Below are 11,231 nucleotides of genomic sequence, written 5' to 3' on the forward strand. Positions count from 1 at the left end.
ATTTCAGATTCCTGAAATAGTACACAAAATCGTACGGTCTTAAGTTTTGCCAGCTGCTTTTCTTTTTCACAGTTATCTCCTGGTCCTGTGGTTGTATTTTGCAGCTGTATAAGTAACTCATATGTGCATTCTCCTGTGGTTGTATTTCCTTATTTTTCATTGGATAAATAGAACAGGTGAAGGTAGGGGTGGGATGGCTACAAGGACAGAACCACATTGCTCAGTGACATAACTGCAAATTGATTTACTAAGCAGAGTAAGTATAGTGGGTCAATTCCAGTTCCTAATCTATGCTGTGCACACTTGGAATGTGTGGTCTGGACCAGTGGCCTGGCCCCAGTGCCTGGAAGTTGCAACACATGCTCTGCTCATTTAAGGCCTGATGATTGTGTACATCCCCTTCCAGCGGGCTTTCAACACCTGTCTTCTAGAGTGTCAGCATAAACTGCCAAGGGCCTTCCTAATCACCAAGTTCCAAACCAGTCTCTGGGAATTTCTCTTAGGCCAAATAGCAGTCAGGGCAGGGGTGTCCCACACCCTCTGGTTTCTGTCTCCGAGTGCCTTAGGGTAGTGCAAAGTTAGGAACAGTCACAGTAAACAGTTGACTTATCACTTCTTTGTTTTTCCTATTCATATGGATTAATCTCGCCAGAGCTGGCCGATCTTAAGGTCGCATTTATCCGAGGCACGTTTTTAGGTAGGTTTTACCCTCCGACAATTGAACGAAACTGAAGACTCGTGCAGATAATTTTTAACATGCCTCCCTTAGGCCCTGCCAAGCACAGGCTTTGACTCTTCCGTGATTCCCAGAACGTCAATTTAGATTAAACAGGATGAGAGAAAGTAGGTTGCAGCACCATCTCCTCGGTGTGACTCGGGCCGGGAGGTTACCATGTTCAGGTCAGCCGTATAATTTAATCAGCTCGGGCCCGATGTCGGCGTTCAGCGGGGAGGGCCGGGGAAGCGGTGTGTGCCCCCACCGTGCTCCCCGGCTCTGGGAGCGCCCGGAGCACTCCGCGCCGACCCCACAGGCCGCGGCGCCTCCTTGCCGGTGGCCGCGGCCGCCCGAGCACAGGGCGGGGCTGGGGGAGGGCGGTCCCGGCTGCACCGCCCCCGTCTCTGCTCGGCCTGGGCCCGGCGCGGGGCCGCTGGCGGGCGGGGGAGCGCCATGGCGCTGGGCTCGGCGTGGAAGCAGATGTCGTGGCTGTACTACCAGTACCTGCTGGTCACCGCGCTCTACATGCTGGAGCCCTGGGAGCGCACCGTCTTCAGTATCCTTCTGCCGCCCGGGCCTGGCGGGGGGGGGATTTGTGCGGGGCCGGGGGCTCTCCCCCTTCCTTGCCGTGCTGTGTCCGGCGGTGGCTCCGGGGCTGCCCCAAGGCCTCCGGGCGGGTGTGGCGGCTCCGCCGGCCCTGCGCGGGGCTCGGGGAGCGCCCGGGCCGTGGTCGTGCTGAGGGCGCTGCCGCCGGCGGGGCTTGCTGGGGGTGGAGGAGAGTCGGGCCGGGAGGGGAGCCGAGCCGAGCCGGCCTGAGGCGCCGAGCGCGGCCAGAGGGGCGGCGGTGTCCGCTTGGGACCGAGGCTTGGCCCCACCTTGCTGGCGGGGACTCAGCTCCTCACCCTTCCAAACTTACATGCTGCCCGAGCTGGGAATAAGCCTCACTCTGCTGTTTTCGCATGCCGTGTCCGGGCGCCTGGCAGCCTAGTCCGTTTCTCCTCCGGTATAAGTTTTTATCTCTACAGTTGTGGTAGTTCTGTCTCTTGCACTGAAATCCAGAGCTTTCTGTTAAGGATAAGTGTCTTTAATGATTTCTTTTGTATTTTTGCCTAGAGGAAAGTAAATGTGCACGCTGCAAAACCTGGGAAGCCTAGGGTTTCATGCTGCTTTGTCACATAGCTTTTATTACATGGGTATTTAATCCTCGAGCTGGTAAATTTGCTTGGCTGTTTCAGAGTGGAAGAACTTGATAGATGCTCATGTAAAGGCATCTGTATAAATACTATTTATAGGTTTTCTTCTTTACCTGGCCCTTTTTTACAGGCAGTGCGTTTTCTTAAGTATTGCTATGGCATTGCAAGTATTTTTCTCTGAAGTGTGACTGTTTTGATCTTGACTTAAAATGATGTCTCAGTACGAATGACCCTGAGACATCTCCAGTTAATGCTGAGAGGCGGATAGAGAAATTAATTGAAACATTAACATAGAGAAGGGTATAAGCAGTAGCAAGAATCTGCTTTTGCTGAGATTCTGCTCAGTTTTGTAAAGAAACTCATATTTGTTGCATAAAAGTGGTTGCCCAAGTTACAGTGCTGTGGTCAGTCATTTTATTTTTCCTGTGCCAAGTCAGTAGAAATGGAGATGACTGGAAAAGAGAAATACTATGTTTTTATAGACTTACTGTGCACAATTGTTCAGGTAGGGGTTCTTCTGTTGTATTCCTTGTTAACATACGTTCTTCCTTTTATGCCATGCCTGTGTTATTGAGGAAACCTAATTTTTGTTTTCCCTGCAATTATATTAATCATGATTATTTTTTTTCCTTTTTGCCTTGTGCAAAATATTTAAGTAAATGAAAGTGTGTACATGTTTACTTTCATAAAATGCTCATATTGTAATTGCCACATAGTGTACAAATGTAAGGAGTGGCACATGTATCACTTCTGATCTCAGATCACCAAAAATGTTTTTTGTCCTCAAAGTGGATGCTTTGGCTGTAGGTGGGCCATGTCTGCCAGGTGCTGTATGGATGCAGTGCAGACACAGTGGCCTTGGGAACTAATGGTGTGTGGCTGTGCTGCGTGTCATGCTGCTGCCTGTGCTCCGGTATCAGAAGTGAGCACTGATAGGGAAACGTGGATTTATGAGTTGACCTTCATTTTAGTATCTCTTGCTGTATAATCTTTTGGGACTATAAATACACCAAGCAGCTCTAAAAGGCACACCTCATACCTCTGCTCTGCCGTGGGTGAGTCGGTCATAGAGCGCTTGTTATGCTTGTGCTGTGGAGACTTGATTTCAGGAAAGCGCAGAGCGTGCACAGCTCCTCTGGTTTCACCTGTGGAAACCGAGTACTGCTGTCTGTCTTATCATGCTTGTTAATCTCCAGTGTGTTTTATAGTGTTTCTGGCTAAGTTTACTGAATCTCTGCAGGTAGTTGGACGAAATCAACAGTTTTTTATTAATTTTGAGTACTTCCGAATTTCTGAAACCTTAAGCTTTTTGAAACCATAATCTTTCAGTAATCTGATGCCGGAATTTGTTTAGATAAAGCTTCAAGAGCCCCTAGAGCTTGACAAAAATACAGCTGTACATATACTTTATAAGCTATTGTCTCAGTTCTCTATATAAGTTTTACAGAAGTTCCCTGTTAGGAGTTCAACTAATAAAGTGGTCATCTGAAGACTTTTTAGCTGATAGCGTCATGTGAAGTTTATTTTGCATTGTAATCTGCTATAGTAAAGTACTAATGACTGCGTTTAACTACACACCTTGAGTCAAAGCTATGCTGATGCTCTGAGGCTTTGTGAGTGAAGTAGTTAGAAAACATCCAATGCTGTCTGCTTAAAAAGGAGGTCATCCACAAATAAGAATGGTATTGTTCAGTAAATACTGATTTACTTCTAAAGTAATTTACTGAGTAAGTAAACTACTTTTTCAGTAAATACTCATATTATTGTAGTTTTGTTTTGTTTTGGATTTTTGTGGTGGTTGACTTTTTTCTGCTTGGCTTAATGGGGCTGGCTTCAGCAAGACTTGCTCAACATCTAAGAAGATGAATGTGAAAACGTGTATTTTCTCAGTGCCCGCTTTCTGTTCTCCCTCACACTTCCCATGCTCTGGCCTGTCCTCTTGTGTCACTGACAAGGCAGTGGATAACTTGCAAGGCATCCTTTGCAATTCAGCTGATTGCTTCTACTGGCATTCTGGTTTTCAGTGTTCATTAGGTTCTTCTGTGGCTTATAATTGCCGAATACAGTTGATCTTGTTGTTTCAGAAACATGATGTTATAAGATAGTAACCACTAAAATTTTAATGCTATAGTTTGTGATGTCCTGTGCGGTTTCTGTTTCAAGTGCTTTTTTCCTCAACTGTAATTCAGATTCCATGTTAGTTTCCATTGTTGGAATGGCACTGTACACAGGCTATGTGTTCATGCCTCAGCACATCATGGCAATATTGCACTACTTTGAAATTGTGCAGTGATGAAGAACGTATTTTCAAGAAGTAACTGGGCTTTGAAATCTGGTCTACAAAGAAGAATGAACCTCTTAGTTTTAACAAGATTTCTACTGATGTCCGAAAGACACAATTATGACTCTGAAGACTAGGAAATGAGATATGTAGAGCAGGGACGTGAGATGTCTCCCGTGTTGTGTTCATTCCCTTTAATTTTACAAGATACGCCCTTGTATAGTAGTTTTGTCTACTTTAACATTGTGATTGTACTTTGATATCAGTATTTTCTTAACTTTGTGACAGTTTCAATATTGCACTGTGAAAGCTTTTCTTAATTGTAATTTTGAGTAAATCTTAATTGCCTTCTATTTTTAATCAGAAAGTCATCTTATTAAATGGGGCTTAAAGCTTTTGCTATTGTATGGTATGTATTTGCCTGGATATTTCTATTAATGCTTTTTGTAAGAAAATACATCTAGATTCATATTAGAGACATGGATATATTAGTCTAATGCTATTTACAAAAGTTAGTTTGTATGACTGAACTCAGGTGTACTGTTTGCTGTCCAAACTTTGTTCAACAGTATATTTGTGCATATCACCTAAATTTGGAATTGGCAGTTATTTCAAGTTTCTGTATTCTACCTGTTGGAGGAGGGAGGGGGAAATGAGGCATTCAAGCAGAGTGAAGACTGCATTCGTTATGTTTGAAGTAGTGCTGTGGTTCTGGGCTCTATCTGGGTGGGAGGAGAAACAGACTTTCCTTTACTGGTATTGGCCCACATAAGGCTTTGGGATAGCACTTTAAATCAACCCTGTTTTTCTAGCTACCAATTTAATTGTACTTTTACAGGATGCTTTATTATGTTCCAATAGCTATGGTTTCTGCTGATTTTCACTCAACAGTTTAACTATGTCTAGGTTTTCAAGGGGTTTTCTATTGCTGCTAGTGTTCCAAACATGTTTTCGCTACAAATGACCAAAACATAGGGGTTTCAATGGACTTGAGTTACAATTACAGCAATAAGTAGCTGAATATTTGGCTGAAGTCCTGTCTTTTTTTTAATAGGGATTTTTTTCAGTTTTGTATTCTGAAATGTAAGATGGTGACAACTTAACTTTCCTAAGTGGACAATTTTTTTGTTGTTGTTGTTTAAAAAATAAAAGTTAAAAAGCAGAGCTTTGATGCAGAACTTTCCTGGAGAAGTTAAATGTGTTTCCGAGTGCTGCTTGCTTTTCTCAGAACTTTCCAAAAGTGATACTTGACCAAAGAACTGTGATTTTAATGGTCCAGTAATAATAGGTACTGTTATGTCTTTTATGCAACGTCTGTTGACATCAGAAATTGTAGATGTCCAGTATCTATAGAGATATTGTCTTCTATTTAATTTTCTCAAAGGTGTATTCATGAGAAGAGAGTGTTTTTCCCTGTATTTAAAAACTTCATATGTATTTGATTAAAAACCCTGTTGTTGTTTTGGGAACTAAAAACAGTGAGCCTTAAACTTCTTAGATGAACCTGAAGTTGGTAGGAGTCTCCCTCTAATTCAGTGCTTTCACTTATTAATAACTGGCCGACAAAACATGGGTAGGTTTTTGGGATTGTGTTTTTTGTTATTTTTTTTGGTGGTGTTTTATTGTGGTTTTATTTAAATGTATCCAGAGTTGTATGTGAGCGTTTTAAGTGTATATATGGAGATAATGATAAGTTAATGTACTCTTTTGGAAGTAACATAGCATAAGTCCAGTCTCTCTGTGGATTAAATTGATACTTGATTGTGATGTTTCTTTGCAAACTACTACCATGATTGATAACCTCTTTCTCAGCAGTAGATATGTTATTTGTATGAGGGTGAGAAAATCCCTTCAGTGTGGTGGCATTAGGAATGTTAAGCATGATTTTTAATTGTGAAAGGTTTTATAAAAGGGCTTTGATATACTGACTTTTATTAGCTGTCTGCTTTTTGTTGAGGAAAAAAAGAGTAACCACTAATTTCCAATTATTTGTGTTATGTAGGCTTGATTGATACCATACTTGAATTCAATTTCCTAATTTGAGTAGTCTTTTTCAGTATTTCTTTTAGTATAAATCAAGAATCTTATAGTCTTGGATAGTTCTTTTTAGATTCTGAATACTTTGTGAAAGATGGAGTACTTTCATTAATAAAATATGATGTGTTACTAAAGTTTAAATTTCTAGAAGAAAGTTTTTGCTGTGTGTCATTTTGTTAAGGTTGAGCTAGTGAAGAGATGGTTCAAGTGGTGATTATTACAAAGCAGAGCTTTCTTTTTTAAAGTAAGGGTATTGGTAGGGATTTAAGTAATCATTACATTTGAATCATAATAAATGAATCATAAGGCTACCAAGTTGTTTTCCCACTGCAATCTGCCTTATTGTCTTATTAGTTGGGGGATCATGTCCTCTATGATAGAACCATAAGCTTTTTCTCTGCAAGCTGGAGGTCGAAGGTGCTTCAAATATCATTTGAAGGCAGCTGGTCAATTATGCTTTTGTTCAAACATGTTGATAACAATTGAGGCATTAGTAATTTAGATGAAATTGGAAAAAAACATTTGTGAGAAATGAGAAAAAAAAATGGCCTGAGAGACCTGCCAAGTGGCTGTATGTTAATCTTTTAATAGTAATAACTCTTGGGGTTTAGATTGTATCTTTAGAAATAAGCATTTAAAAATGCATTAGGTGTGTCATATAGCAGAACGGATAATTCCAGTTCCTGCCAGGCAGACTGAGCTGGGGTGACTTGCTGTGCTGGAGGCCCTGGGGCTCCCAGAGCCAGCTCTGCAGAGGCTCCTTGGCTGCCTCCAGGGCTGGGTACTGTGGAATTATTTATTAAAAACCTTTGCAGAAGGAGCTGCTCTAACCAAAACAGGCATTGTATTGCAGGATGTCAGGCTGGAGCCAGAAACAGATCCAGGACCTGTGTGGTGTATGTATGGCTTGAATCAGTTTTATCTTTTTATGTACATATGTACGCACATACTCTGGTCTTTAAATGTGTGTGTGTGTATATATATATATAAATACAGTTTATTTCTTGTAAAAAATTATTACATAGCAATTAGTTTGGAGACAGAGGCTGTGGGGTTTCTTTTCTGGTTTCTTAACAACCCTATGAAGGAGAACACCAGAGAATCTTGAAGTGAGACTTCCTTGACAAAATTTTGCAATAAATATATTTGTGTATCCATCAATATTAAAAATAAATAGGTGTGAAAGGAGCATAGCACTGTAAAGAGAAATATTGTGTGATAGATGGGCATTGTGTTACTGCAGATTGGCTCCAGCTGGTGTGGTGTGAAGCATTGCCATTTTCCATTCAGGTGAAGAAATGAAGTGTGCATTATAAATGCTGAAGAAGGGGTACTTGCTGTTGACTAACACAAATAAAGGTTATATTGGGGTGAAGAGACACAACTTGAAGAGATTGGGTACCATGGGCTGTGCACAAAGCTGTGGACAGAGCAGCCATCCTCTAAAATACCAGAGCAGTGGAGTCTGGAATTGGCACCCCAATAAAGGTTTTCAGTGCCAGAAGTTCCTTGCACGTGCTTATTTGCTCATGTTTTCTATGACTGCTTTCATAGGAAGACAGTTTTTCCCCTCTTGCTGACATGTTTTCCTGATACCAGTGTGGTGCTTTTATCCTTCCCCCCCTCCCCCCCCCCCCCCAGACAAAAGGAAATCAAAACTTTTATGCATTGTTTCTCTATTTGATCTGCTAGGTCAGCCTTAAACAGCTGTCATCAAATAGCTGCTGCCTTTTCTGCCTTTTGTGTAGTGATGATTTAAGAAGAAAATTTGGCATCATAGTCCAGAGCTGGATCTGCCCTCTCCTTGTAATGGAGAGAGATGAAACTCTAGGTCTGATCTAGATTCCAGTGTGGGATTTGGGCAGAAACTCCTCCGCTTTTCATAACCTTCAGTGCATCACCACTAGATCCTCAATCCATCTTAACTAGCATTGCATGATTGAATACTAAGAACTTATGAAGAACTTTCCCTGAGAGTTTAGCTGGACAAGAGTTGAACAGGCCTTGATATAAACCTGAGTCAAACACTCCAATTTCTAAAGTAAAAGATCTGTCACATAGTTGGAACTAATAGGTGATCAACACCTTGATAATCATGTCTGATGTATCTGGTTTGTATTTATGCCTGTATCTGCAGGTGGAGTTGTCTCAGCATGTCTTGCATTTTGTGTTCTCTGCAATTTGAGATAGCATGTCTCAGGCCCAGATTTTACAATGACAAGAGATGCACTACAAAACCCCCAAAACAACTTCTTTGGGAAAAAAATTGTCATGGCAATGATTGATATTATTTGTCTTTTCTGTGAAATTTGTTTGTGTCTACTGAGGCAGAAAAGGCAAGTAGTTATGATTACATTGGAATTTAAACCAAAAATCTTGTCGCCAAGGTTTATGTTCTTTCCCACTTCTGTAATTGGCTGTTGTCCTCTCTTCCTTCAAGATGTTTTTGCTGCAGATACTTCAAAAAGGAAGAAATGAATGCCTCAGAACACTTTGCTCTGTGTTGCTATTTAATACACACTGGTAAGGTTACAAAATTCTGGAAGATGTCTCTGAATAATATTTTTGCTGGAATAATAGGATTGTCCTATCAGTTCATCTGAGGCATGCATGCACTCTTAATTTGAATATCTAGTTAGTATCTAGGTGCCAGACTACTGACAGCTTATTATTGTGCTTGTCTTATATCACCACCTCAAAGTAAGCATTTTTGAGAGAAAGCCTCCTGTGCCACATCCCAGAAGCCCAGAAGTTTATATGCTTGCTTAGGTAATACTTCCTGAATTTTAATCAGAGTTAGCAAATAGTTCCCAAACTCAGGATAGAATTGGGTGGTGATTATATGAAGTGGGGTATGTTTCATTGTTACACTTGTTTAAAAGAAAAAAATTTTCAAAACCCCTTCTGTGTTGTAGAGTATTTCAGTAGGTTGGTCAAAAAAGTAGTGCTCAGCTCAGCGTGACTGAGGATGAAATGTGCAGTCTGTTTGTCTTAGACCACAAAGAGGGACTGCTGAACTCTTGGTTTTCTAATCAAATGGAAAGGTGGACTTCACTGGAAACGGATCAAGGGGCTATCTGTACCCAGAGAATAAGAGACAACATCTGTGGGTGTGAGGCTTTCTGGGTCAGGACACAGCTGCAGGGTGTGCCTGCACTATGTGATGGTGCCTAATGCTGAGATCAGAAGTACCCTGCAGAAGGACTTGTGCCACTTCTCTGCATTTCATTGAAAAGAGAGTTATATTAAGCTATGCTTACATTGAAAAAATTTCAAGTGTTAGTGAGGAATCATGAAGAAGTTGAAGTAAAGCATGCCAGCTCTGGTCTGTGCTTTGTGCTGCGTGGTGTGAAGCAGACAGCTGTTAGGTATCCGCATGACATATTGGGTTTCCATACTACCTCTGCTCAATGTCATGTGCACATGTGAGCACAAATGTTCTGTCTTGTGCCTTTTGTAAAATCATAAGGCTTGTTTAGAAGAGTGACAAGTGTAGTTCAGGTCTTTTGTTCCTCCTTTGCCTGGTGACTGCAGTCTGGGGAGCAGGTGCTACACTGATTGGTAATCTCTAATTTGATAGATGATGGTGATATTCATTCCTTTTGAAGCCAACATATTATGTATCCCATATATATATGGGGTATACCAATGATTTGGATGTCTTTACCTGCTTCAAGAAGCAGTCTTGCTGGAAAACCCTCTTTTGTCTGACATTTCAGCAACGTTGGAACTCTCCATAAAACTACTGATGAACCCTTTGCCTTGTGTGTTAGACTGGTTTCAACCACTGGATGCTTTCTTAAATAGTTTCAGGCCTAGACAGGACAGTAGACATAAGAGGTAACAGGGATAAGAGAAACCGAAATCCATCCATGTCCATTTTATTTCACCTGCGGAGTTACCAGGTGTGTTTTGACAGTTGGAGACTGGAGTAACTAAGGTAAAGCACTAAATTACACTAACAAAGAAAAACAAGACTTGGAAAGTAACAGTTGTGATGCTGTGTTGAGGCTTTGCTCAGATGTCTGGCCTGTGCAGGTGAATTATTTTTTTATTTTTTTTAAAAAAGGCTTACTTATATAAGCAAGACAAGAATAAGTTCTAGTGAACTAGAAGACCAAAAAAGAAGTGGAAGTAAGTAAGGACAGGCTATAAAGGAGATGTGTAAAAGCATTGGTTAGACAACCAGATGGCCTTATAAGCTTGAATACTTGTTATGTCAGTTGGGGCAGTGGTGGATATTCTCATAAGTTGACTTTAGAATGGCTTCTGACACATTCTCGCCCAGTGTTTGCATGTGGACCAGAGGAACTATGAGTAAAGCGAATGGGCTGGTTGGTGGCTTGAACTGGATGGATCACTGTACTCTCATCAGTTGCTCAATGTTAATTTGTGGAGTGGCTAAAAGTGGAGTACCCTGTAAGGTGATACTGGGGCTGATGTTCAGTATCTTCATAGCTGACCCTAATTATTAGACAATGTTCCTCTATGGGGAAGAGAATTAATATGCTGGAAGATAGAGCCTGGGTTCAGAATTTGGCTGACAGAAACTTCACGCTGTTTGACAAGAAGTGCAAAACTCTCAGCTTTGCTGAGAGAGATCCTGGGAATCAGTGTTATGTGCTGAATGTTAGCCAACAGTGAATTCACAATATGAATATGGCAGCCTGGATGCCAGCCTATGGAAGGAGAATGTGGCCACCAAATGGAGGGAAATTATTGTCCTCATCATGCTGCTGAAGCAGCTACTGCAATACTGTGTCTGGTTTTGTGCTCTTTGATTCCAGAAGGATGGTAAGAAACTATCCAGAAGAGACTGTATAGTTAGGAGTTAGGAACAGGGTTCCTACAGCAGTTGTGAAACCTTTCTCCTTGAAGGTTTTCAAGACTTCTCTGGACAAAGCCATGACTAACCTGATTCGAACTAGTGTTGGTGTTAGTCCTGCTTTTAGTGGGAGGCTGGACTAGGTGATCTCAGGAAGCACCTTTGAAACAGCTTTTCTAT

The 11,231-nt window shown here is 41.4% G+C and overlaps 1 protein-coding gene across 1 annotated transcript; it reads left to right on the forward strand.

Annotated features, from left to right (window-relative positions):
* Nucleotides 1-1,105: 1,105 nt before the first annotated feature.
* SPTSSA (serine palmitoyltransferase small subunit A) lies at nt 1,106-5,367 on the forward strand. The gene is made up of 2 exons (XM_048307136.1): nt 1,106-1,271; nt 4,098-5,367. Exons 1-2 carry the CDS (start codon nt 1,169-1,171, stop codon nt 4,199-4,201), a joined length of 207 nt encoding a protein of 68 aa, XP_048163093.1. The 5' UTR covers nt 1,106-1,168; the 3' UTR covers nt 4,202-5,367.
* The last annotated feature ends 5,864 nt before the right edge of the window (nt 5,368-11,231 follow it).

The sequence above is a fragment of the Corvus hawaiiensis genome, chromosome 6 (genome assembly GCF_020740725.1).
Source record: "Corvus hawaiiensis isolate bCorHaw1 chromosome 6, bCorHaw1.pri.cur, whole genome shotgun sequence".
Lineage (NCBI taxonomy): Eukaryota > Metazoa > Chordata > Aves > Passeriformes > Corvidae > Corvus > Corvus hawaiiensis.

Coding starts and splice junctions, on each gene's coding strand:
- SPTSSA (XM_048307136.1), top strand. CDS start 1,169: ATGGCGCTGGGCTCGGCGTGGAAGCAGATGTCGTGGCTGTACTACCAG. Junction 1,272..4,097: donor CTGGGAGCGCACCGTCTTCA/GTATCCTTCTGC, acceptor ACTGTAATTCAG/ATTCCATGTTAGTTTCCATT.